At 35.5% G+C, this 23,965-nt stretch overlaps 6 protein-coding genes across 6 annotated transcripts; all 6 read right to left on the minus strand.

Moving 5' to 3' along the window:
• Window positions 1-3,772: 3,772 nt before the first annotated feature.
• LOC128188512 (leucine-rich repeat-containing protein 4C-like) lies at window positions 3,773-5,878 on the minus strand. The gene is made up of 3 exons (XM_052859609.1): window positions 4,874-5,878; window positions 4,706-4,777; window positions 3,773-4,522 (listed from the first exon to the last, which is right to left on the minus strand). The coding sequence occupies exons 1-3, from the start codon at window positions 5,742-5,744 to the stop codon at window positions 4,290-4,292; spliced, it is 1,176 nt and encodes a 391-aa protein (XP_052715569.1). The 5' UTR covers window positions 5,745-5,878; the 3' UTR covers window positions 3,773-4,289.
• Window positions 5,879-8,260: 2,382 nt separating this feature from the next.
• Window positions 8,261-9,922, minus strand: LOC128188752 (reticulon-4 receptor-like 2). Its single transcript, XM_052860000.1, has 3 exons — window positions 8,959-9,922; window positions 8,776-8,841; window positions 8,261-8,646 (listed from the first exon to the last, which is right to left on the minus strand). The coding sequence occupies exons 1-3, from the start codon at window positions 9,824-9,826 to the stop codon at window positions 8,384-8,386; spliced, it is 1,197 nt and encodes a 398-aa protein (XP_052715960.1). The 5' UTR covers window positions 9,827-9,922; the 3' UTR covers window positions 8,261-8,383.
• A 1,280-nt stretch (window positions 9,923-11,202) lies between these two features.
• On the minus strand, window positions 11,203-13,127 carry LOC128188819 (toll-like receptor 4). Its single transcript, XM_052860097.1, has 3 exons — window positions 12,204-13,127; window positions 12,017-12,082; window positions 11,203-11,679 (listed from the first exon to the last, which is right to left on the minus strand). Exons 1-3 carry the CDS (start codon window positions 13,066-13,068, stop codon window positions 11,435-11,437), a joined length of 1,176 nt encoding a protein of 391 aa, XP_052716057.1. The 5' UTR covers window positions 13,069-13,127; the 3' UTR covers window positions 11,203-11,434.
• A 1,567-nt stretch (window positions 13,128-14,694) lies between these two features.
• LOC128188762 (uncharacterized) lies at window positions 14,695-16,536 on the minus strand. The gene is made up of 3 exons (XM_052860012.1): window positions 15,463-16,536; window positions 15,299-15,364; window positions 14,695-15,178 (listed from the first exon to the last, which is right to left on the minus strand). The coding sequence occupies exons 1-3, from the start codon at window positions 16,334-16,336 to the stop codon at window positions 14,925-14,927; spliced, it is 1,194 nt and encodes a 397-aa protein (XP_052715972.1). The 5' UTR covers window positions 16,337-16,536; the 3' UTR covers window positions 14,695-14,924.
• Window positions 16,537-18,783: 2,247 nt separating this feature from the next.
• LOC128189537 (uncharacterized) lies at window positions 18,784-21,288 on the minus strand. Its single transcript, XM_052861187.1, has 3 exons — window positions 20,248-21,288; window positions 19,927-19,992; window positions 18,784-19,399 (listed from the first exon to the last, which is right to left on the minus strand). Exons 1-3 carry the CDS (start codon window positions 21,140-21,142, stop codon window positions 19,149-19,151), a joined length of 1,212 nt encoding a protein of 403 aa, XP_052717147.1. The 5' UTR covers window positions 21,143-21,288; the 3' UTR covers window positions 18,784-19,148.
• A 1,028-nt stretch (window positions 21,289-22,316) lies between these two features.
• LOC128189535 (uncharacterized) lies at window positions 22,317-23,877 on the minus strand. The gene is made up of 2 exons (XM_052861184.1): window positions 22,838-23,877; window positions 22,317-22,696 (listed from the first exon to the last, which is right to left on the minus strand). The coding sequence occupies exons 1-2, from the start codon at window positions 23,763-23,765 to the stop codon at window positions 22,407-22,409; spliced, it is 1,218 nt and encodes a 405-aa protein (XP_052717144.1). The 5' UTR covers window positions 23,766-23,877; the 3' UTR covers window positions 22,317-22,406.
• Window positions 23,878-23,965: the final 88 nt, after the last annotated feature.

A 23,965-nucleotide genomic window follows, 5' to 3' on the forward strand; every position in this document is an offset into this window, starting at 1 on the left:
ATTGCATACTTAATTATTTTTTTAATACGATATTTAAATCAAAATTTTATTATTCGATCAAAGTCTGAATCTATATAGGTGTGAATGTGACTATAGTGTAGACTCAACATGAATGTTTAGTCTAGATGAATGCTGCATTTGTTTAGTCATTCGTTTGTTTATCTGTGTATCGGTCCATTTCACGGAGTACAATGTATGTGTTATTCCAGTCCGGGAAATCTGGCCAAGTAAGGTTCAGTGTACATTACTGTCGTCTATTGAAAGTACTTCTATGTTATTTTATGTCTCATAAAAAAACCCTCTGTCTTTGTGTGTGTGTGTGTGGGGGGGGGGGGGGGTTATTGGTCAAAAGTATTTCATAGTAAATACATATAAGATATATCACGTCGTATTTTTGTTAATTGCCTGTGTGGGTATATGAATGCAAAATGTGTATGTAATTTTTTACAAAGAAATGTATTTACAGTTATCCACTATCCATAATAATTAGTTAATTAATAGCCACTGCCCAAACAAAACTATACCCCATTGTTCGTTTGTATGATTTATACAAAATTAAAGTAGAGTGTAGTTTTGTATGGGTAATAGATAACTCGGTAACATCTTTGAAACAGTCATCCGTCACATTATATTATAGTATACATGTACATCAAATTCGTTTGCATATCACATATTGGCAAGCAAAACGGTGCAGAAACACTGGTACACGTAGCAATTTCCTGCTTTAAAATACAAGTAAAGAATGCACTGCATGCCATTTCAATATTTATTTTTAAAAAATCTCTCGTCATTTCTGACACATCTCTTAAAGAAGAAGACGTTTCTCCAACGAAGATTTATCTATCAACTTGGAAAATTATTTCTTTTGAAAAGAAATGAGTTTTATTTTAAGAAAAATCTATTTGATTGTAGTAGGTATATCTATGCGATAAAGAGACACTTAATGTAATTAAATAAAGTTATTGTACATGTATGTAAGAAAGAGCGGACAAGAGAACTTTGTTGTTGTAGAACTTGTGTAGAATCATTTTGACTAGTTTCAATAAATAGTATTAAATAGAATTTAAATATATTTTTTTATGCAAACGTTAGAAATGCTTTAAAACACTTTAAAAAAAGAATAAGTGTACACTGTATCTTTTTTCCAAGTGACATATCTTATAAGAAAAGAAAAAAAATAATGTCTCTTAAATGTAAAAGTAATATTTCTTAAAACAAAATATCTAAAGGGATATCTTTTAACGATGGCTAATACACTTTTCGTAGTGAAAGATATTTCAATTTAAAAGCATTCTTAGCTTTAGGCATATTATTATATTTTTTAAAGTTAAAGAGGTTATCTGTTTTCGTTGTTTATGTAAGTAGTATTTCTCCTTGTACAGTTTGCGACATTTAAACTTTACAGGAGTTTTCTCGCTTATATCAGAGAATCAGAGAGAGAGAGAGAGAGAGAGAGAGAGAGAGAGAGAGAGAGAGAGAGAGAGAGAGAGAGAGAGAGAGAGAGAGAGAGTTTACATGAAATAGAGCCATACTGACTGTTGAGTTTACATAAAAAAAATTGAATGATCATGGAGTTGGTCCCCCCCCCCCCCTCATTTGGGAGTATGTAAAAAAATATAATGAAAATGAACAAAAAAAAAGAAATTAAGAGGGGGATTGAAAATTGATGTTCTAATTGGTTTTTTTTGGGGGGGGGGAGTTTAATTATTTTTCCTTTTTTGGGGGGGGCTTGTCAAGATTTTTTGGATGAGGTTGCCTCCCCCATTGTAAATAAAAGATGCTACGTGCCTGTAAATGCACTTTTTACTTAACTGAATTAAAATTCAAATAGCCATAACAAATAAAGTGACATCCGGTCCTCGTATTCAGAGAACACGTAAGATGACCCTTATTTGCATGACCTCCGGTCTGTCTATGGCTATAGTACCTCCGTTCCACTTTTTAAAGATTGTATAAGGCGACTTCCGGTCTGTGACTTTGATAGAATACATTAGATGCCATCCGGTTTCCGCATTGATAGAATACAGTAAATGACCTTGTATTGACAGTACACATAAATGCACATAAATGATCTTGAAATCAATTTTTCAAAAAATATTGCTATTCGTAAATTTTTTGACTGAACAAAATGAAAATAAAGCGGAGTTTGAAATGAATTTAATAAGCTTTTTCTCGCAGCAAACAATGTTTTTACATATAAAAAAAGTAAATTAACATAGAGTTGCCCCCCCCCCCCCAATTTAAAATGGAATTGAAAGGGGGGCAATTAACAGTGAAATTGATGTTATATGACGTTATAGGTAACAACCCCCCCCCCCCCCCCTCGGATTAATATTATAATGGATTTTAGAAGTTTCCTATTTTTATTCGCTTGTCAAGATTTTTTGGGTGAGTTTGGCCCTCCAATAATTTCAAAAACGATGCTACGTGCCTGCTGTATTCTTAGTTATCGTCGTGTATATATAATATAACCATCTAACACAACTACAAGCAACCACCAACAAAATGTACTTTTATTAAAATAGCATCTCTATTTCCTGTAGCAGAATTAAATGAAAAGCATGTACTTGGTTTTTTATTTTGATCAAATCAAATATATAAGGGTTGTGGGAGAAAGTACTATCGATGGCAAGAGAACAAGATTCCCAGCATTATCAATTTGATATATATTCATATTTGTCAAAATATAATGCATGGGCACATATTTTTTTTTTATTTAACAGATATACATAGCATGTACAATGTAAGTCAAAACTGGTAATTTATTAATCTTACAGTTAGTACGAAACACGTATATGCAAATAATACTCTATGTATCCACAAACTAGTGGGGTTGTTTCCCTTTCACGTGAAGGCAAGTTTTGGCGTAGTTTCATCCTATATACATGTAAAATACATGTATGGCAATATATTCAGCCTCCTAAAATCTGGAACAATGGCGTCTCTAGGACCTGGTTGGTTTCTTGAAGAAGAAGGTCAACCTAAAAACAAGTGATGTTTTTGAGTTTTCGTTTAAACTTTAAAAAATCAAAGTCAGTGTATATCTGATAATTTGAATACGTTAACAATTTCCTCTGCAGCGCTGTATTCATTATGCACATGACTTGGAACAGAGAACAGTAATGTCGAAAAATTAATCACAAGATTCGTAAATTGTATCGATTCCGAAACTGCAAATTTCTCTGTGTGGATATTCACATGACATAGCACAATTTTTCTTCTCGTAAATTCACAGGCTTTGTTTTGCCTCGAACTACAACGACGCAACGTGATTGCCGTCTATATTTCTATGGTCGACAAACAACAGATATTTGACGGACACATGACGGACATAACGTCTTTTTCTTTATTTTTTTCTTTTATTTATTAGCATACACAACATGTACAAAATGTTTGGTTAATTATGTTTTTAATTTTTATAAGTATATAATATAAAATAAAGACATAGTATTTTTATTTTTTATATCGCATTCTATATTCAATTTGGCTCTTAATGACAGTGACTGTATGTACCAGTCTCGAGCATAACGACCGTCGGTCTTATATACAGCGTCCTTGAAGTAATATACTAAAACATTTTACTATTTTCGTAATTTAAACTAAATCAAACTAAGTTTAAGTAATTTTACTTCAACATACGAACATGTTTTAAAGCTTTTGGAAAGATAAAAATTGTAAAAGCACCAGCGGGAATCGAACTCATGACTTTCAGATTTGTAGTCAACGCTCTAACCTATTGCGCTCAGTTTTGGGAAAGAAAAAAATTATAAAATTATACTTGATTTTATTGTTTATTTCAATAGGAAGTGCATCACAAAAAGAAGGCTCCATTATTACATTTAAATACCCATACAATATAGGTTTTATTACTCTCAACGGACCCCATACTACCAGAAATTGAGATGAAACAAAAACTGGGGTATTTCTTTGTAAAGTGCGACATGAAGATAAATTAAATCTTTTTTATGTACACTTAGAGACTTTGTACACGATTATACAGCTCTATTTGCTTGTTTGGCACCAGAGGAATGTGTTCTTTTGATACATTTTAAATATCAATCAAAATTTTTAAAAAAGTGCTTTCATGTAAAAAAAAATATCATTACTGTGAGTTTAAATTAAAATGCAGACTACACAAAGTTGTTAATCGTCGCCACGCACTGGAGGAAGAGGAAGTCACATTCTACATTGGACCAAAGACGCCAAACAGTATAACAAACCAGCGACATTAATGATAACGATATAATGGTAAAAATTCAAATATATTGTCAATTTTTCGTCTTTCGTGACTAGCCCTGGCTTTGGGCGTCGGTGACTTTGTTCCAGCTGGCACTGGAGCGCCGGATCGCGGAACCTTTGGCGGCGGGTTTGCCTTTCTGTTTGGAGTCCTTGGCGCTACCTACTTGTCTCTTGGTGTGGATGACCAGCCCAAGGGCCACGAGGGAGAGGACGAAGGTAGTGAACAGTAGGGCGTAGTTGACCACGTCCAGAATGGTCACACACACGCTTCCCACGACGAAACCTGGATGATAGACAGAGGACAATGTCATTTACTGTAAAAGGGACATCTGATGCTTACTAGTATTGGTCTATAGATAAAGAGGGTTTTATCGTCCCCGATGTCTGTATTCTTTTTGCTGTGAGCATGTTTATCAGGAATTTAGAAAATAAAAAAATTTGAAGATGATTTTGTATAGTTTATTACCTGTTTGTCCGGCTTTTGCGCAAACATCTTGTTGAGGACACTGTTCTTTTTCATAATAGGACATTTTTACATCTGAAGAAAAGATGGCGTTGTTTTTATACATATATTATATAAGAATAAATAACATTTTGAACCATTTCACGCTTTCAGTAGAAAACCTGAGCTTACTTTCATACGCTGTTGGGCTGCCGCATACAGCATCTCCGTTCATGGTGATGTTGTTGCTTCCCAACCACGTAGGTGGCCAGATGTTTGTACAAGTGCACGCCCAGGAAATGCCGTATAAGTCCACCGTGGTCAACGAGTTGATTCCCTTGAACAGATCTGTGGGTAGGTAAGTATAGGGATTGTTACTCAGAGACAGGTAGGTCATCTTCTGTAGGGCATAGAACATATCGGTCTGGATGGATTTCAGATTGGCATTTTCGATGATGACGCGGGTTGCGTTTGCCTGCGAGAAAAGGGCGCCAAAAGCAAAACCTCCTGATACAAGTCGGCTGTTCCGGATAATAAACTCCCCTCTAGGATCAGGCACCGTGGTCATTTTTTCGACATTCATCCCAGTAAAGCTATCTCCTACCATCGCATCAATGGACCCGCCAATGATGGCAAAACGGTTAATGTTTCCGAAATTTTGAAAGACTTGAACAGGAAGAGAGAGAATGTCGCAGTCTTCTATCGTCAACTCCTCTACCCATCCCATGTCGGTGAAAGCGGCCTGGGTGATGATTAACTGGCCATTAGAGGTACACCTAATGATCAGTTCTGGGGCATAGTTGGAATCAAACGTTCCCGTGTTGATGGAGGAGAATCCAGAAAAGGTTGGACCGCTTGGTGAGCCGTTTGGGAGTTCTCCATCTACTTCACGTAGAAGAATTCTTTGTGGTTGAGGAGAGAAGGTTCCAAAGGCCAGCGGTAAGGACCAGGCTCGAGCATTACACGTGTGGAGGAGTTCCGTGGAATCGTAAGAACAACCCTGAGGATTTCCATACACGCTGTAACACACAGCCAAAACTACGACCAAAAATCGTAGAGACATTTTTTCAATCTGATGTCACTGTTTTTCTAAAAAAAAGTTTTCATTTGGAGATACTTTTATCTCCTCCAAATAACGGTCGAACTACCTATGTAGTCCTGTAATGTTCGGGCGCTCAATGATCCGTAAAAACCTTAAATAATGCGACGGTAAAACACGTTTAAAAGTTTGAAACTCTTATTGATTTAATTTCTTAAAAATGGAACACGATTTGTGCGGATAAATGTAAGCGGATTGAAAATATAATGACGTTTCGTCCTCTTTGTTCGATGATTATGAGCCGACACACTGATGAATGTTAATTTTTTTTATCTTTAGTTGAATACACGTGTAGAAGAAAAATATGAAGCTTCGTTTAAAATGAAATGTCCTTGCTATACGTTTTTTCTTCAAATTGCGTTTCAAGATTTCTTTCAAAAAGTATTTTAATTTAACAAAAATCTTAAAGTTTTTGAAAACAGATTTCACAAAAATACTTATTCTGTTAATACGATTTCTACGATGGTGGTTATTTTTTTTTAACCATTCGTCCTTTAAAAATCTGAAGTGGATTACTAAACACGAACTTTACGTGTCGTATATATAAGTGGTCATTTACAATGTACATTCTTTTGGGATAAGTATCCATGCAAATAAGCAAAATATAAGCAAACGTCACCCCATTTTAGTTGACCTACTTTAGAGCTTTCATATCGCTTAATGACCTTAGATATTAAAAATAAAGTTAATCTGGGACCATATTATTTGTTGAGAAAAAATATATGCCATTTAAATGAACGAGAAATGACTCAAAGTATAAAGGTTTAGATAAAGAGAACAAATTCATTTCATCGTCTAATGGTAGGTTAATGTTTGGGGTTCATTCTTGTGTTAATTACTAGTATACATACATGTAGATTATCTCCCTTTTTATTACAATATGTAGATAAAGCGAGATGCACTATGCATGCATCAACAAAGAAGACCAGTATGGGACACCTGTCGATATAATTGTGGATAAAAATAGATTATAATCAAAATACTTTCACCAATTTGACCAAAACCTGCTTGTTTTTTAAGGATACAAATTATAAAAGCCCTTGGAATCGTAATTCGAACTCGTGACTCGCATACTCGTATGAGTTCGAAGTCCACTTCGCTATACTGTTACAAATCTTGAGAAAGAAAATAATTATGAGATTATACATATGATTTTATTTCTTATTTCGACAGGAAGTACGACACAATATGGAGGTGGCCCATACAACCTTTAAAAAATATTTCGGCTTTATATGCAGCACATTCTGCATCGGGCAAACGATAGGTCGTCTAATAAGCATTTTATTTATACTTTGCAACGGTTTAGTTGTCGAAAAGCCGAAAGAAGGCGTCCGAAATGCACCAGGCATACCGACTTTGCAAAGATTTTTATTTATTTATTTATTTTATTTAGATAAACGACCGATTCATGTCGAGATATAAACATTTTTTTTTCTAAGGCGGTTTATGCATTAAGAAGGTAGCTAAAATTGCAGAATAAACCGCCTCCTTCCGAGGCAGTTGTTTTTCTTGACCCCTTGAAATAAAGCATTTTACTTTGCAATTTTACGCCAATCTTTGATTGTTCGTTTAAAGTGAGTCAAAGTAGGTTTCATTGTTGTTTTTGTTGTTTAGTGCCTTGAATTAAAAAAAAAAGCCAATATTTTCATAAATGGACATTTTTATAATTTTTGGTAGTATGAAGTCCGTGCATTCTAAGCTATATCGAACACAAAATAATACATGCACAGTGAATCTAAAATAATGATTTTAAAGATATGACGCCATTCCATCTTTTAACATTGTCGGATACAAATAAATGCAACAAATACTGCAAAATTCATCATGATTAAAACAATTTTTAAAAGTTAATGGATGCGTACAATCATTTGCGGATAAACAACTTACAAGGGTTTTTGAAAATGAGAATCGGTTTTATCAGAAGTTGTTTAAACATTGTAAATTTTTCTTCGGAAATGGAGCAGAAATTACAATATACATGCACAGTGGTATAGATTGTCATGGCATGCTGGTCAAATTAACATTTAGCAAATACCGGTATTTTCTAACAATTAAGATAAAGACTTTATGAAATACAATGAAGATTTATTAGATACTAGTACATGTATTACACTCTGTTTATTAGGCATTGACGCAATGCAATGATACACAATGACCTCGACTGACATAAAGAACACAATAGTATTGTAATGCTTATTCAGAGTGCATCATAACAAACTGTCCAAAGTAAATGCTTTCTATCTACAACATAAAAGCACAAAAATGTTTCTTATTGCTGTGCTTTTTAACAAGCATTTGTTTTTTGTCTATAAATAGTTTTCTTGTCGAAGATGCAATTGGACTTTGATATTATATATGTTGCTGGCCATTTTCCTAGGTTCGTACGGTTTGCTTAGAAAACCAATGCCAATCTTTCACAATCAACATACCGGTGTCAGTAATACAATCGATCATCTTTTAAAACAAGTCAAACATTCAAAACAAGTACAAAGAGGAATATATTGTCGACACTGTAGAAAAAAAGAACATAAATCAGTTGATTTGTTTCAAACAAACAACTTACATGCATTAGAAAATAACATAAACACATAAATTCTGAAATGTCAATTTCCCCATCCCGTTTTGGTCGGGAACGGTGGCTTCTGGGATACCCCACTGCTGGCCTCTTTCTTCTTCATCATCTCCTGCACGCGGCCCCATGACGTAGCTCTCTTGTTTTTCAGACGGTCCTGTACGGCTTTCAGATCTCGGCGCACCTTGCAGATGATTCCAAGTGCTATACTTGAAATGATGACAACAATGACTACGAGGATGTAACTGATAAAATCAGCCAACAGAATGCACGTCGCTGGAGCTATAGCAACCCCTGAAAAGACAGTCATTGAAATCAAGTTTCCTTTCATGCCAGACCCATCAAAATATCATCCCCATTCATTTTTGTTTTAATGGCATCAACGTTATATGATCTCATTTCTTTTTATCCCTCATTACATACCTACATTGTGTCCACATGCGTTAAGCTTTGGACATACCTCGTCCCAGTATTTCGTTGCACGTTTATCTGAATAAGTAATGTATAAAGATACTTTTTGCTAAAAAAAAATCATAAACACATACTATTGTCAAAGGAACTTATGAAATTGAAGGACTAAAAGAAAGAACTGACGGTTTCCCTTACAGTTGTATTCTACAGGTGTTGAACATAGTGGTCCTCCACTGAGCTTGATGCCGTGGTAAAGGCTGTAGTCCAAGAACCACAGGGAATCGCAGTCGCACAACCACGGGTTCTCGTCCATATTGATTTCAGTGAGGGCTCTCAGTTCGCCGAAGATACCCTCAGTAATGTTCGTAAGTTTGTTATTGGCAAAGCTCAGATAACGAAGACTGGTCAAATTAGTAAAAGTGGTCGTTTCTAGTTGGTCGAGGTTCAGTCCCTCTAGTATAAGGTATTCCATAGTGGTTAGCGTTGAGAACAAGGCCTCCGGTAGCGTCCCTGTGATCGGACAGTCTTTGATGATAAGTCCGCTCTCCTCGGACGTAATGTTCATGTTGGTGATGGTTAGTCCCGTGAATGTTCCCGCGTCTATTGATGCGATGCTTCCGCCCTTGATAGTCAGTTTACTCAAAGTAAGTCCATTGAATACAGAAGCTGGGAAAGTGGTACTAGGGCAGTTAATAATGGTGACTTCTACCACGTTAGGGAAATCTGAAAACGCATTGGAACCAAAGGCAAAGGAGGAGATCCCTGACTTACAGGCTATCGTAATTGAGTTTGGATGCTTGGTGCTGAATCCAGTTGTGCTTGAAAACGCTGAGAACTGAGCGGACGTGAATGACGTCTGATACTCCACAAACTCCATTCTCTGCGTGGACAGAGTCGTAAAAGACGTCTGAGCTAAAGGCGTCGAGAATGACCCGTATGTACACTGTGTTGGAATAGTAGAATCGTAGTTTCCGGGCTTTGCAACACATCCTGTCGGATTTGCTTCCAGCCATGGGGCTAGGAGAAGACATAAGCAAACAACGAACACCAACTTGTCCGCCATTTTGACGGATGTAGTTTATACAAGTATCCGTTTGTTTTAGGGTTTGTCCTTCACATTGCTAGTCTGGAAGCACAGGGCCTCGACCAAACTTTGTATATTACTGGCTTAATTCTTGCTGTAATATAGGATTAGACGATTAGAGAGAATTATAATTACTTGGCCTTAGTAGGACAAACCTGATTTTTTCTTCAATACATACGGATTAACCATTTAATAATACTAAATCAATCCAGGTCAAATTCCGGCCTCACTTAAATCTGCCAAAAAATAAAATTATGCACGGATAATATAATCCAATCTGTGGAGTTTACAAGTACTAAAAGGCAATAATTGAACGACATTAAAGGTTTTGTCACATTTAAACAAAGTAGTTCATAATCCAGAAAACCTTATAAGATTATAACAACACATTTAAAGGTGTTTTGTACGGTCTATTAGATTTTATTTTAAAAAATTGTGATTGTTTCGCAATTAAATCGAGGATTTTAGTGATTGAAGTGTTTTGTCATGATTTGTTTTAAACAGCATTATTGTAACATTCTAAAACCAAACACAACAAAAAAATTTTTTAAAAAAATCGTAAATTTTCTCTTTAATGCTAAATTAAAATAAAATGTAAAACTGCAATTCCTTTTTCTTTAATGTCGTTACATCATATTCTCATCATTGAAGATGAAAAAAGTGAATCATTTGATGTAGGTAATTTTTCAAGTGTTCGTTATCTGGTAAATAACATGTTGTCGTACAAATTGAAATATGTGATATCATATCGATAAGCCGTTTAATAAGCAATTTCGATATAACCAGATCTAGAGCTGATTTGGTTAACCCGAATTATCTCTTTTAAAGATCACATGAATATTTCCTTAAAGATACAATAATATATTGTTTCATTTAAGAATATTCTTTACTTTGTCATAATAATTAATTGGAAGCTTTACGTTGTGTCTTAATAAATGTTAAAAACCCTACAAAATTATTTTGAAATGGAATTTGATATAAAAATGACAATAAATAAATAAGTTCAAAATAGATAACACACATCAGATGAACAGACCGAAGCCTATACAAACTAAACCTCTAAATTTTATTAATTTATTTGAAATATTTGTGATAGGGTCAGCAGATATTGAAAGCATGCATCTTCGTCCCATGCTTCTACTGAACTACTAATTCAATATCCATTGATTCGTACCTTTCATAGACTATACATTAAAAAAGGAGTATTGTTGTAAATGGTCATGTTGTATGTATACATGTAATTAATTATTTTTTTTAGATAAATCATACCAGAAGTTATAGGACAGTTGTATCAAATATTCTTTGAATGCTAATTATAATCATTTATTTAATTGCGAATCATAAAACGAACAAAGTTTAGCATGAAATGGTTTATTACAGAAAAAACAAAACAGGAAATAATAACAACCTTGTGGCTTAATAAAGAAACGAGCTTTATACAATCATACATGCACATTGTAGATATATATCCAGCGAGCTTGATTAACAATGTCACCATTGCCCCAAATAAACAGCCATGTTGTGCTTATAATGTTTTTCTGCATATTTATATTGAAACATTTTGTAAATGACCTTTGTTTTCAATTGTCACACCCATCCGTTTTTTCCGACTGGCGGTTTTTGTTTTGCTCCACTTCTCTGTTTCATGGCCTCCTGTACCCTATTCCAAGAACTAGCACGTTTGTTCTTCATTCTTCTCTGAATTCTCGTGAGATCTTTACGAGATTTACAGATGCATCCAAGAGCCACGCAGGACATGATCAAGATGATGATTAGCATTATAAAACTCATCATCTGGTACAGCGGTATGCAGTTGCCTGACATGGCAATTCCTTGAAAAACGATCAAATGAAGAATTTCAATATCAAAAAGATGCGATCAAGTCAATTACCGTTCTATCGAAAATGTATTTTTCAGTTGGATACAAAATTTGCTAAATTTGGTGGTTAATGAACTAGAAACCATTTTCTGCTTTAAGAAGTCCATGTTTACCAATAATAAAATTCAACATACCGGTATCCTTAATCAATTAAATTTTCAACCAAATAAAATGCTATCAACAATATTTGTTGATGTTCATCCAAAATTGCACATGTTTATTAAATTGTGGTCAAACATTAGTGTATTATATAACTCACGAAGTCTTTCCAATAACAACAATGCCCTTACCAACAGTATCCCCACAAACATCTTCCACCGCACAAATCTCTGAGTCGTAAACAGTCACTCTTTTATCTGAAATGTACAACAAAAAATCAGAAATATACTTTGTATGATTTGCTATATATTTTTCTCCATCCCGTCAAAACTTCAATATATACATTAGACAGATGTTATACTGGAATGTCCCACTTACTGTTATGGGAGGCCGGAGTATCACACACTGGTCCTCCAAGCATAGTGATGAAGTTGTCAGCAACATATTTGAGGAACCAAAGGTCTGTACAGGTACAGGTGAATTTGTTTTCCCTCAGATCAAGATAGGCCAGACTCTTTAGATTGGTAAATATACCACTGGTTAAATTAGTGATAAGATTCTCACTGAGACTTAGATGCCGGAGATTTGTGATATTCCCAACATGGCCGACTGTGATAGTGTTGACCGAGGCGGCTTCAATTGCAAGATATTCCATAGACTGCAAAGAATCGAACACTTTTTCTGGAAGGCCCGCGGTTAAAGCGCTGTTGATAGTTATACCTCCAACAGCACCCGGGATGGACAGCTTGCTGATGTTGAGACCACTGAATGCATTGGCATCTACAGAGTCAATTTTTCCACCAGTAAAAATCAGGTGGTCCAGATAGTGTCCGGGAAAGGCGTTCGCGGGAATTGACGTGATGGGGCATTTTACAAACTCTAACACTTGTAGGTTTGGAAACTGAGAGAAGGAATTGGCAGCCAAGGTGAAGGAAGAAATGCCGGCTTTACAGTTGATTGTCAGCGAGTGGGAGTAAGAGGAATCGAATGTAGCCGTGGAAGCTGACGAAAATCCTGAAAAATGGCTGGCCTGGATCCCAGTTTGGTAATCGATCATCTCCAGTCTTTGCCATGAGAAGGTAGTAAAGGTGTTAGACAGAGTCCCACCCCCGGGAAGGGTGCACCGCACTGGCCTGACGCTGTCATAGTTTCCCTCCTTTTCTGTACAAGTGGCGGGATTCCCAAGGGTGAAGACGAACAGGGAGAATGCTAGGGAGAAGCAGAACCACTTTCCCGCCGCCATTTTGCTGGCCAGTGTTTCTTCACGGTTTGTTTCTCTCTCGTAGGATATATTCCTTTAACCCCAATCTGGGATCACAAAGCAGTGCCATATTATTGATACATAATCCTTTTAGCTGGAGTTCAATAATCAGTGATCGAACATGGTATAAGGCGATTAAATTGGTCTCAATATTTTTCTTTAAAATTGAGGATTACCCCAAAGTGCTAAATTATTCACGTATCACGACCTGAGACTATTTTTAAATAATCCCTTGCGTTCTCATTTTTTCTAATACCAAAGCCTTAAGTAAGACACATGAAATTTGTATTAACTTCTTAAACAATTACATATAACGTTGCTCAAGTAATATTGTTGAGTTGCAAAATAAAAATTGAAACATTTTACCGGTATTTTCTTTCAAAATCAGTTTAGAAAACTAAATTGATTTGGTCTAATAAATTCAATCGTACGGTACTTATTCTTTATATAAGCATATCTACTTGTATATGTTGTAAAATATTTTAAAATTCAAATAAATCACACTTACATATAATTTCTCATTAGTCTTTTTTCAATACAAACAAGGTTTAAATTTTATCAAAAAATCTGTTTTTATAGGTAAAATTACAGTTATTCTACTGTCATTTTATAAATTTTTAATTATTGATTGGGTTTAAATACAAAATTTACAATATGTCAATTTGTAAATTTTGTATTTAAACCCACCCAGTAGATTCAAATTAATGCGTAATAATAAGTTAGCATTTCATTTTAAGGAGTTTGTATTGTGTTACAACGAATTAGTTACTCATATAACGAGTTAAGTATCTCGTAATACCGGGATAGTTATCTCATTATAACGATTTTAAGTTTTTCGTTATGACGAGTTAGGTTTCTCGTTATAACGAGATAATTTTCTCGTAATAACAAATTAGTATCTTCTTATAACGAGCAAGTATCTCATTTTAACGAATTAGACATTTTGTTATAACGAATTAGTGATCATGTTATTACGAATTATTATCTCGTGATTTTGAGTCGATTTTCTTTTTATTGTATGATACATTGTATGCTTTCATATTATCAGTCTTTCAACTGTTACATTATGATTTATTGTATTTTATTTAATTGCCTTGTCAGCATATACACATGTAATGTTATTTGATCACTTATTTCTGCATTTATATTGTGTGTTATATGATTTAAATATAACCAAAGAATAATAAAATTGTATACATTATAATCATGACGTTTTCAGTATGTTTCCATTTTTTTTGGGTGGGGGGGGAATACTAGCATATTGCAAAAGTCCTAATTTACAGGCGCTCTGATGGAACGCTACATCCGAATCTGACTCTACAGACAGCACATGTACACTGACAGCTATTGTGGAATAGTTAGAATTCGTGTAGGCTTAATTTTAAGGTATTAAGTGCCCCCCCCCCCCCCCCATCTATAACTATAAAATTAATCCTCAACGAATTATACTAGTACTGATTCATCATACAAATATATAATTCCACGAAATTTCGTCCCTATGAACCCGTGAACAATTAAATATCACGAAAACTAGCCCTACATAATCATTCCACAGTAAAATAAACACTATCGACAATTGTAAACGCGAAAAACTAATCAAACACATACTTTATTTGGCCATGGGTGAACAATTTTATTTTGTAATCGATAAAATAAAGATATAACATTTTTTAGTTGGTATGTTATACACAAAACAGGAAGGCATTCTTCATTTAACAACTAAGAATTGATAAATTACTTTACAAACATGTTGGTTTACTTAAACCCGGAATCATATTAAGTTTGAAATACATGTAGATGTATTTAATTCGATTAATGTACATGTAAAATGTTTTCAATCACACCCATCCACTTCCTCGTCTTTTCTTTTCGGCACCCCCTTTCTCCTTGCCTCCTCCTCCTCCCCCTCCCCTCTTGTTGGCCCCCGGGGCTGGGGGTCCTTTGCGGGTCTTTTTAACTGGACCAGCCAGAGCGGTTTTCTTCATATGACAGATACAGGCTAGTGATACAATGCAGAAGATGAGCATCACAAATATGAGGCCGAACCCGACCAAATACCCGATAGGTAGACACGTGGTACCTATAGCGACTCCTGAAAGAGAAATTATTTTAATTCATTGTTCGATTATTGTTTGATACAACTGAATATTAATTCATGATATGTTTTCGTTCGGAAAGAGTATTTTAGATTGAAAGACTTGAAAATCCTTACCCATAGTATCACCACAGACGGAGGTCTTGGCACAGCTAGTTTCGTAATACTTTGTGACAAGCATTCCTAAAAAATAATAAAAAAAAGTTAGATGTTAAACACAACATAACTGATATATTGTATAGTTAAACAGGTGGTTCTATCATTTGATCGACATTACATACCAGCCACATCAGCAGGAGAATTGCAGATGGCGGCTCCATGAATGGTAATGCCTTTTTTGACAGATTTTGGCCACCACCAGACATTATCACAAGTACAAGTCCAAAGGAAAGATGTCTGATCAAAATTGACTAGTCCATCTAGTCCATCAAAGAAGTCGGTCGGAATGGTATCAACAATCGCGTTTTCTTTCAGTGAGAGAGTGTGCAGACCAATGTTGGTTGAGAAGACTGAGCTATTGATGCTGGTCAGGCCGATATTTTCTAGGCGGATTGTTTTCGTCCCGTTGATGGGACTAAAGACACCCGTTGGAAAATCTCCACTGAGGGTCAGGTCCTTGATGATCAGTGCCCCCGCGGGGTCGGTGTATTTATCAATCGGCGCAATGGTCAGTCCAGAGAAAGAACCAGCATTCAGGGTAAGGGTGCCCCCGCTAATTGTCAACTTGTTCAGAGTCCCAAAAGGCGAGAAAACATTATCTGGTAAATTAACGTTACAGTTGGAAATTTCGACTTCTTGGATGTACCCCATGGTGTTGAAGCTTGTGGCCTGAAGATTTAAGGATCCACCAGTGGTACAGAACAGCTGAAGAGTTGGATTCTTGTCATGGCTGAGTTGGGTTGTATCATAGGAACCAAACCCAGTAAAGGATCCAGCGTTCATGTTTCCATTAATTTTTGTTATTTGGATCCATTGTGGCAGAGGGTTGTTGAAACCGCTGTAGGTTAGAGGTAGAGATACAGTGCCAAACGTGCATTTGTACAGATGTACCGACCCTACTAAATCGTGGTAGGAGCATCCCGAAGGAAAAGTAGCCGCATTTGAATACGTCACAACTGTGAAGAACAAAACCAGAGCGCAATTTCCAAAATACATTTTGAAAAATCTCACTCTTCTTCAGTCCTTATTTTTTTCTTTTGGTCACATACTATCAAAGGAATGGCGTTAACAATCCCAAAACGTGTTCCTATTTTCTGATCTTCTGTCAGTTAAAGCCAGCGTTCGCAATATAATCGTATTATACAAAACGTCCCGAGAGTAACAATATAGCACAGATTTCTGTATAATCTTCTGCGTTAAATATGGAATGATATTGCAATGTAAAACGTATAAGCCCATGATTTCTAATCTTTTGAAACCTGTTCAAGTTTGCTAATCCAGCTAATTTAAATTTTTATAAAGAATTGTTAAAATGAATGTTTTTGTTTTTAAGGCGGATTAGTTTGACAGACCGCTGGTAGCTGCTCTTTTCATATTACAATGACACACATTTTATTATCAACTACTTGTAGCAATATTGATATATTTCTATTCTCCATTTTATTGTATGGCCAATAAAGACCCCAAAGAAGATAACCCAATAAACTTCGTTTATTTAACAGAAGGTTAAATGTACGTACAGTAGAAAACAAATGGAGTGACCGTCTTATTTTGAACTACATAAAGCTGGGCTTACATGTATAATATAATGAATAGGTTGAATACAACCACTCCCTGAATTACAAGTTGGGACGGGGAGGGTGGTTGATATTGGTATTTACAAAATACGAAAAAGTTGAATGAGGACTTATACATTGATTAGTATTTACAAGTTCAGAAAAAAACTATTTGCTTAGTTTAATTATACCAAGAAAGTAAAATGCTTACACTAATATCATATTCTGAGATCTTCAGTGTTTTTTTTTTTTTTTTTATGATGAATTCTTTAAAAAAAAAAAAAAGCAGATATCTTCGTGAAAAGAATGTAACAATGAGGTAATTTTGAAATCAATGATTTGTGTTTTTAGATAATTTAAATCAAATGCAATCGTTAATGGGTGTATTAAAATTTTATTTTTGTGATATTTAATGACCTGCCTTCAGACATATACATACATGTAAATTTTAGATTGCTGAAATTTAAATTCTAAGATCCAATCGCCTGTTTAATTTAAATATTCATTTGCCTTAATCTTTTAAGCAGAGTTTGATATAGAAAAGACAAATATGATATAAAAAATATAATTTCAATTTACTTATTATCATAGAAAAAATAGATTAGTCGATGTCAAAAATTATATGTATTTGTTTGCTTTTGATATCAGAAAACAAATAATTGATAAAAAAAAAAATCCGAATTCGTTTCATCTGAAGGATACAACAACAATGCTGTGATTTCTAATAAGGATTTCCATTAAGGTACACTACGATAACTTCTTTTCAATAAAATTGCAGTTGTCTATATACAATGGCTTATCATATAAACAATGAAATAATTTCTATCAGCAAGCATTTGCAAAAAAAAAACCCACAAAACAAACAAAACAAACAAACAAACAAAAACAAAAAAACACGCACAACCTGCTTTGGATTACGGTATGTATAAATTTCCATCTGCAATAATCAATACCTTCATAATCCCTTTGAATTTTCAATTGAAAGGAAACATTTAATTGTTTGTATCAACGTTATTTGTCTTAATTAAACTATCCTTATAAAGTAAGTATAGATACGTAAAGTATAGTTATTTTCGATCAGTATACGTTGTACAAAAGGACCAACTTATTCTTCTTACAAATGTAATTATACATGTATCGATCTATCTCTGTTTTTTTTTTCACTTGTTTCTGTCTTCCGGTTGCTAATTTACTTTCTCGTTTTCAGACCATGTTTCATTTATGTCAGTTTCAGGCTTATGAACTAACTGAAGGTAATAAATTTTCCTATATTTCGTAACAATTCGTTTAGGTTTTTTTTAAATAATGGATCGATAGCGACCATTTGTATGACTCACGAGATTCGAATAGCGTAGGTTAAAAATGTGTCCGAATACTACAAAGATGCATATATGCATTGCAATGTAATATTTTGCGATTAATGTGTAAAATAACATTTGTGTAAGGATTGTTCCTACTGAAAAAATTGTATTATTCATTTTACTATGCGGTAATTCTTTTTGGAAAACACTTCGCATTTGTGTGGTGATGAACATGAATCATCGTTATAAAAATTAGCACATGAAACCTTACGTTGTTTAAATTTGAAAAACAAAGCCATATATATATATATATATATATATATATATATATATATATATATATATATATATATATATATATATATATATATATATATATATATATATATATATATATATATCATATGTTATCTAAACCCCTATTCGCTAGCTTAGGGGTTGTGTACTATTATGATATTAATAGACGGTGTGGACGTTATGCCTTTTGGGAAAACTCAAAATGTTGTTACTGCTATCTTGAAAACTTTGTAACGGAAAACAAACCTACATGTATTTCTTTCTGAAAGAAACAACAAAATCAAGCATGCTTAGTTTATACAAGATTTATTCAAATAATTAACATAACAATCCAGCACACATGCATTTCATTGGCAATGGTTAACACCCTTGATACTTTATGTCAAGTAAATAATCAAGATATTGTTGCTTCATACTTTTGAGGTACTATATCCCATTGAAAAGGGAATTACTCATACAAGGAGAAATTTATTACTGGTATTATTTCTTATTCTGATAGAACACAGTGATATTGTCCCGTAAATATTTAAGAAATTGAATTCATTTGATATCCAAATGTGTTCTCCTATGGAATATCATATTGCTAGTATCATCAGTACAAAGGGTGGTACACCATAAGTGGTGGTCACTGATGTAACACTGGAACGGTCAGCGCTACACGCCCTTGGGCGGTAGGGTGGCGGCGGGGGGCCTCTGCTTGCTGACCGTCTGGGTGTTCAGTATTTGCTGGATTTTGGACCACTTCTCCGTCTGCTTGGCTCGGAGTTTGTCGTGTTGTGACATCAGTTTCTTCCGGGTGTGGATGAGGAGAACAAGAGTTACAATGGTGAGGATTATAGCGAGGATAAGTAAGAAGACAAAGACGATCTTATACCATTGGGTACACCTGCCTTGGATTTTGATGCCTGCAAAGAGATTGTACGCTTCACATAGTAAATCATGATCCAGGTAATAGGTGTGTTACAATATGTACATACTCCATTCTTTGCTTATCAACTGACTTGCAATTACCAACATGCAAGTATGAGCCAATTGCCATTTCCACTCTTTGTCTGACCCCTCCACTGAGAAAAATGATGTTGTGTGCCTATCAGGCTAACCAAACAAAACTTACTTGTACATAAAAACTAATATAGAGATACCGTGACTTTACGATACGTTTTAAGGCAAAACAAGTCATTTTTGAGAGCGAATGAGTTAACGGGCCCAACTGCCCATTCCACTCTTTGTCTGACCCCTTCACTGACAGAAATGATGCTGTGTGCCTACCAGGCTAACCAAAAGAAAGCTTACAAAAAACTATGATAGAGATAACGTGAATGTACGAGCCGTTTTCATGCCAATATATTTATGGTAGTGGGGGAGTTAACGGACCCGTTATATAAAGGATACCCTGTTTATAAGGTTAGGATAGTGCTTTTCGCTGTCTTACCTGGGACACCATCGCAGATATCATAGGTCACACAATTTTCATAGTAGTACTTCTGGGCGTTTTTAACTGTAACAAATGGAAAGTCACTTTGAAGGTTATCACAAAAATGACATAAATTATATAAAACGCCCCTTATATTGCGATTACCTATCTTATATTGAGGAAAGTATTTTTAAAACTTTAATTGTATTCTTATGACAAAGCTTTTATACCTTGAATTTTCAGTTTATGATAAGACTGGTGTATATGGTTTCATTCTAAGCTATTCAATATGCAGTATATTTTTCCTAGACAGATTCTTTGGTTGTCGCCATTTCTTACCATTAGTACTCAAAGAACAGACCGCTCCCTCGCCAAGAGTGATGTTGTGGTCGACGAAATGTTTGACAAACCAGACGTTATCACAAGAACACGTCAGACTCAGGTCGTTCAGTTCCACGTACTCCAACGCGTCTAGTCCGGAAAACAGGTTGTTAAGAATGACGGTGATGGGGTTGTCCCGGATGATGAGTCTTCGAAGTTGGGTGTTCTGGGAAAATGTCGACAATTCCAGTGAGGTTAGCCCATTATTTTCGAGAATAATCGTGTTTACCGTGGTCAGAGGGTAGAAAAAGCCGGTCGTAAAGGTTCCTCCCGTTATGGCAACATTTGTAAAATTTAGGATTCCGCTAGACTCAGACAAAGTTGAAGAGATGCTAATGTTAAAATTAGCCATGCTGTCTGCAGCGGTTGCAGCAATGGACCCTCCCTCAATAACAAGGATGTGTAAGTTCTGAAGATCGGAAAAGACAAATTCCGGTAGGCCGTTTGTGAGCCTGCAATCTTTGATATACAGTTCCTCCAGGTAGGACATTTGGGAGAACGTCCCCAGGGATATAAGGGCCTGACCCGAGGGGTTGCCCGAGGAACATCTGAGCTCCAGGTACGACGTGAAGTCTTTGTCATGGCTTCCTGTGGCGTAACTCCCGAACCCGTTGAAAGTCTTCGTTGGGCTCGAGACTGGTAGATTTCCGTTGATGTTCCGTATTTTAAGACGCTGGGGGATCGGGCTGGTGAAGGTACTGTAGGTAGCAGGGAGGGTCATCACCGTGAAGTCACAGGTATACAAACCACGTGACCCAGTGTCTGTACTGTAGGTACATCCTGTGGGGGCCGCCGACTTGACTGGCCATAAATAGAGTGTCAACCAACAAATCAAATACACCAAACTCTTCATGATGGACGGAAATTACTGGAAGATTCACATCTTACATTTTCACACACTGGGTCGATTCCAGTTTTATTTCTTTCTTTAACAAAGCTGACCCCAGCAGGCGAATATCAACATTTAATTTCTTTCCTTTTTTCGATAATAATGTAATCCACTTCTAGCCAGATTAACCATTTCTCTAGAGTGTGTATGTATGTCGTAGAACTTTTCACTTTCAGGTTAATCGGAGATTAACAGCTTTTACTCTATGAAATCAAAGAACATTAACAGGTAGTTCATGGTATCATAATTAATATATTTATATGTTTTTCATGTCTCGAATTCTCAAATTAGTTCGTCGATATTTACTCTAGTACGAAACTAGAAAATGTACACTAGTGCCTGAGAATAAAAAAAATTGGCATTTTGTTTCTAATTTTGCTTTCTTCTACATTAACAAGCTTTAACATTTATAATGAAGTAAAACGACAACATTTGTATTAAGATACTCGGCGACCAATTTTAGGGAATTCTAGAAATGCTTACCATGGATTTGAACCAAGTATTTGAATAAAGTATAAGAAAGAAGTTTACTTAACGCAGTTTTGAGAAACCCGTCAACTATCGATGGACACATTCAATATGTACATACAAACAAACATACACAGTAGTTACTCATATAATATAATGCAAGAAAAAAAGGTTCAGAAATTCATTCGCAGTTGTTTAATTTCGTCATTGGAAAAAATTTAAGGGGCTTAATCCGGGCGGCCGGCCGCCGCTTTTATAACTAGTATTTTGGAAACTCACGCCAACACCATCCCCCACCCCTCTTCCTTTCAAATCATTTACCTACGAAAGACAACTCTCCATGAACAATTTTTTATAAATGTCTGCTTCGTACATACATTTTAGAAATACTTTAAAATTTTGAAAATAAGATATTAAAGGAGAAAAACGAATATCAACAACTCTAAAGAAACAGCGTTATAATAACAACTCAGAGGTTTGCATGCGATAAAGTTATTTTGATGAAAACAAGGAATTCTTAAATAATATATTAATTCTTTTGAATTTTACCTAAATATTCTAAACAAATCGGCCTTGTGCTTAGTTGTCTATCCCTGTCTTAAAAATTTACCCAAGTTTACAATACGAGTCGGTATATACTCTTATTACTTATTGAAAGAAAACCAGAAGATCTTTTTTCAATTTTTTATTAACCAAAATTTGCACAGACTTATTAGATAGTGTATAATTAAAAACGATGAGTATAATCAACAGCCAACTATCAAAGTGCTTTTTTGACCTCGGTGCCATCTCCGTCTTCCGTGATGGCCCAGGAGAAGTTGCCTTTGGGTGGCGCCTTCTGCCCTCCTCCTCCGCCTCGTTTTAGTGCCTCTAGAACTCGAATGGCCTTTTCTCTCTTTCTGATTTCGATCTCTTTCTCATTCTTGTACATGTCGCGACGATAAATAACAACCACAACGAAAGCTACCCAGGACAATGCAAAGGAAGCGGAAGTGAAGCAGTAATTCAGAATCTGGTACCATTCAAAGCAGTCAATTCCAATGGCAATGCCTAAAAAAACATCAACATAATAGAAATGAAAAGACATTATAGTTAAAAATAAAAACATGGAAAAAATATTACGATACAACATGTTTTTCTTACTATTATAAGGTGCAGGTAGAATTATAATGATGTGGGTCAAGATCTCACCTGGTATGCTATTGCAGTTATCTTTACCCCGGCATTTCTCTCCGAAGTATTGGTACACCCGCTCCCCACCACTGCAGAGAAATGTACCCTTGATGTGCATTGAGAAAGCAGAGAAATGATCCAGGAACCATAGGTTGTCACAGGTGGAGCAATCAAAAGAAATCCCATCCACGTTGACTTCCGTCAGAGACGTCATGTTCTTCAGAAATGAACTTGAAATCGTTGTGAAATTGTTGTTCGCCAAGTTGAGTCGTCTGATTTTATTGTTGTACAAGAACATATTGGGATCGATTGCATTAAGTCCGCACCCACTGATATCCACGGCGGACAGATCGGAAAGGGAGTCAAAAAACCCTACCGAGAAATTGGAGCCCACATTGGCGTTTTTGATTGTTAGTTTCCCCTGTGGAGTTGGTAATCCAGAGATCTTGGTGATGTTCAATCCAGAAAACGTATCCGATTGTGTGGATGCAATAATACCTCCCTCTATGGTCAAAGAATCCAGTTCCACGAACGTAGAAAACGCGCTGCTTGGGAGACCGCTCGTGAAATTGCAACCAGTCATCTTGAACTCGTTGACGTAGTTCATGTCTGTGAACATCGTGCTGGATATTTGTAGAGATCCTCCAGTTTTACAAGCAATTTCCAAGTAGTTGGTATAATCTGCATTTACTGCGGAGTAGTTGAAGGCGCTGAATCCGCTGACGAGCTGGGTTGCCGAAAGATCTCCAGTGACGTCATAAATAACCAAACGCTGCGGTTCGGGGTTGCTGAAATTAATATACGGAAGTGGAAGAGTGATGGAGGCGAAGTCGCACGTGTACAGTCCCATAGAAGAGGACGAGTCATAATTACATCCACTGGGATAAATAGCAGCCGAAACTATCCCAATGGAAAATCCCAGTAAACCAAATAACAGAGTAAACATTTTGATGATAATTTTTCAACTTTTTGTTTCCAAATGCAGAACGGTTGGCTCACATCTTCGTATGGTCTTTTTAACTTTTAGATTCTCTCATTGTCAGGTGTATAAATATGTTTTAAATTCTCTTTTAAATTAGGATATGAGCTGTACGTCGAATATTTATTCAAAGAATTAGAACTAGGTATGTTAAGAAAATGTGTAAA

This window comes from Crassostrea angulata, chromosome 6 (genome assembly GCF_025612915.1).
Source record: "Crassostrea angulata isolate pt1a10 chromosome 6, ASM2561291v2, whole genome shotgun sequence".
Lineage (NCBI taxonomy): Eukaryota > Metazoa > Mollusca > Bivalvia > Ostreida > Ostreidae > Magallana > Magallana angulata.

What these genes read in the sequence shown, in the direction of transcription:
- LOC128188512 (XM_052859609.1), bottom strand. Translation starts at nt 5,744, where the DNA reads ATGTCTCTACGATTTTTGGTCGTAGTTTTGGCTGTGTGTTACAGCGTG. An exon ending in CAGCCCAACAGCGTATGAAA is followed by an intron (nt 4,778 to 4,873) that starts GTAAGCTCAGGT and finishes TCTTTTCTTCAG; the next exon opens with ATGTAAAAATGTCCTATTAT. An exon ending in CGCAAAAGCCGGACAAACAG is followed by an intron (nt 4,523 to 4,705) that starts GTAATAAACTAT and finishes TCTATCATCCAG; the next exon opens with GTTTCGTCGTGGGAAGCGTG.
- LOC128188752 (XM_052860000.1), bottom strand. Translation starts at nt 9,826, where the DNA reads ATGGCGGACAAGTTGGTGTTCGTTGTTTGCTTATGTCTTCTCCTAGCC. An exon ending in AACACCTGTAGAATACAACT is followed by an intron (nt 8,842 to 8,958) that starts GTAAGGGAAACC and finishes TTACTTATTCAG; the next exon opens with ATAAACGTGCAACGAAATAC. An exon ending in CGCATGTGGACACAATGTAG is followed by an intron (nt 8,647 to 8,775) that starts GTATGTAATGAG and finishes CTGTCTTTTCAG; the next exon opens with GGGTTGCTATAGCTCCAGCG.
- LOC128188819 (XM_052860097.1), bottom strand. Translation starts at nt 13,068, where the DNA reads ATGGCGGCGGGAAAGTGGTTCTGCTTCTCCCTAGCATTCTCCCTGTTC. An exon ending in TACTCCGGCCTCCCATAACA is followed by an intron (nt 12,083 to 12,203) that starts GTAAGTGGGACA and finishes TGTACATTTCAG; the next exon opens with ATAAAAGAGTGACTGTTTAC. An exon ending in TGTTTGTGGGGATACTGTTG is followed by an intron (nt 11,680 to 12,016) that starts GTAAGGGCATTG and finishes TCGTTTTTCAAG; the next exon opens with GAATTGCCATGTCAGGCAAC.
- LOC128188762 (XM_052860012.1), bottom strand. Translation starts at nt 16,336, where the DNA reads ATGTATTTTGGAAATTGCGCTCTGGTTTTGTTCTTCACAGTTGTGACG. An exon ending in TTCTCCTGCTGATGTGGCTG is followed by an intron (nt 15,365 to 15,462) that starts GTATGTAATGTC and finishes ATTATTTTTTAG; the next exon opens with GAATGCTTGTCACAAAGTAT. An exon ending in CGTCTGTGGTGATACTATGG is followed by an intron (nt 15,179 to 15,298) that starts GTAAGGATTTTC and finishes TTTCTCTTTCAG; the next exon opens with GAGTCGCTATAGGTACCACG.
- LOC128189537 (XM_052861187.1), bottom strand. Translation starts at nt 21,142, where the DNA reads ATGAAGAGTTTGGTGTATTTGATTTGTTGGTTGACACTCTATTTATGG. An exon ending in CTGTTCTTTGAGTACTAATG is followed by an intron (nt 19,993 to 20,247) that starts GTAAGAAATGGC and finishes CATTTGTTACAG; the next exon opens with TTAAAAACGCCCAGAAGTAC. An exon ending in TATCTGCGATGGTGTCCCAG is followed by an intron (nt 19,400 to 19,926) that starts GTAAGACAGCGA and finishes ATCTCTTTGCAG; the next exon opens with GCATCAAAATCCAAGGCAGG.
- LOC128189535 (XM_052861184.1), bottom strand. Translation starts at nt 23,765, where the DNA reads ATGTTTACTCTGTTATTTGGTTTACTGGGATTTTCCATTGGGATAGTT. An exon ending in TAACTGCAATAGCATACCAG is followed by an intron (nt 22,697 to 22,837) that starts GTGAGATCTTGA and finishes ATGTTTTTTTAG; the next exon opens with GCATTGCCATTGGAATTGAC.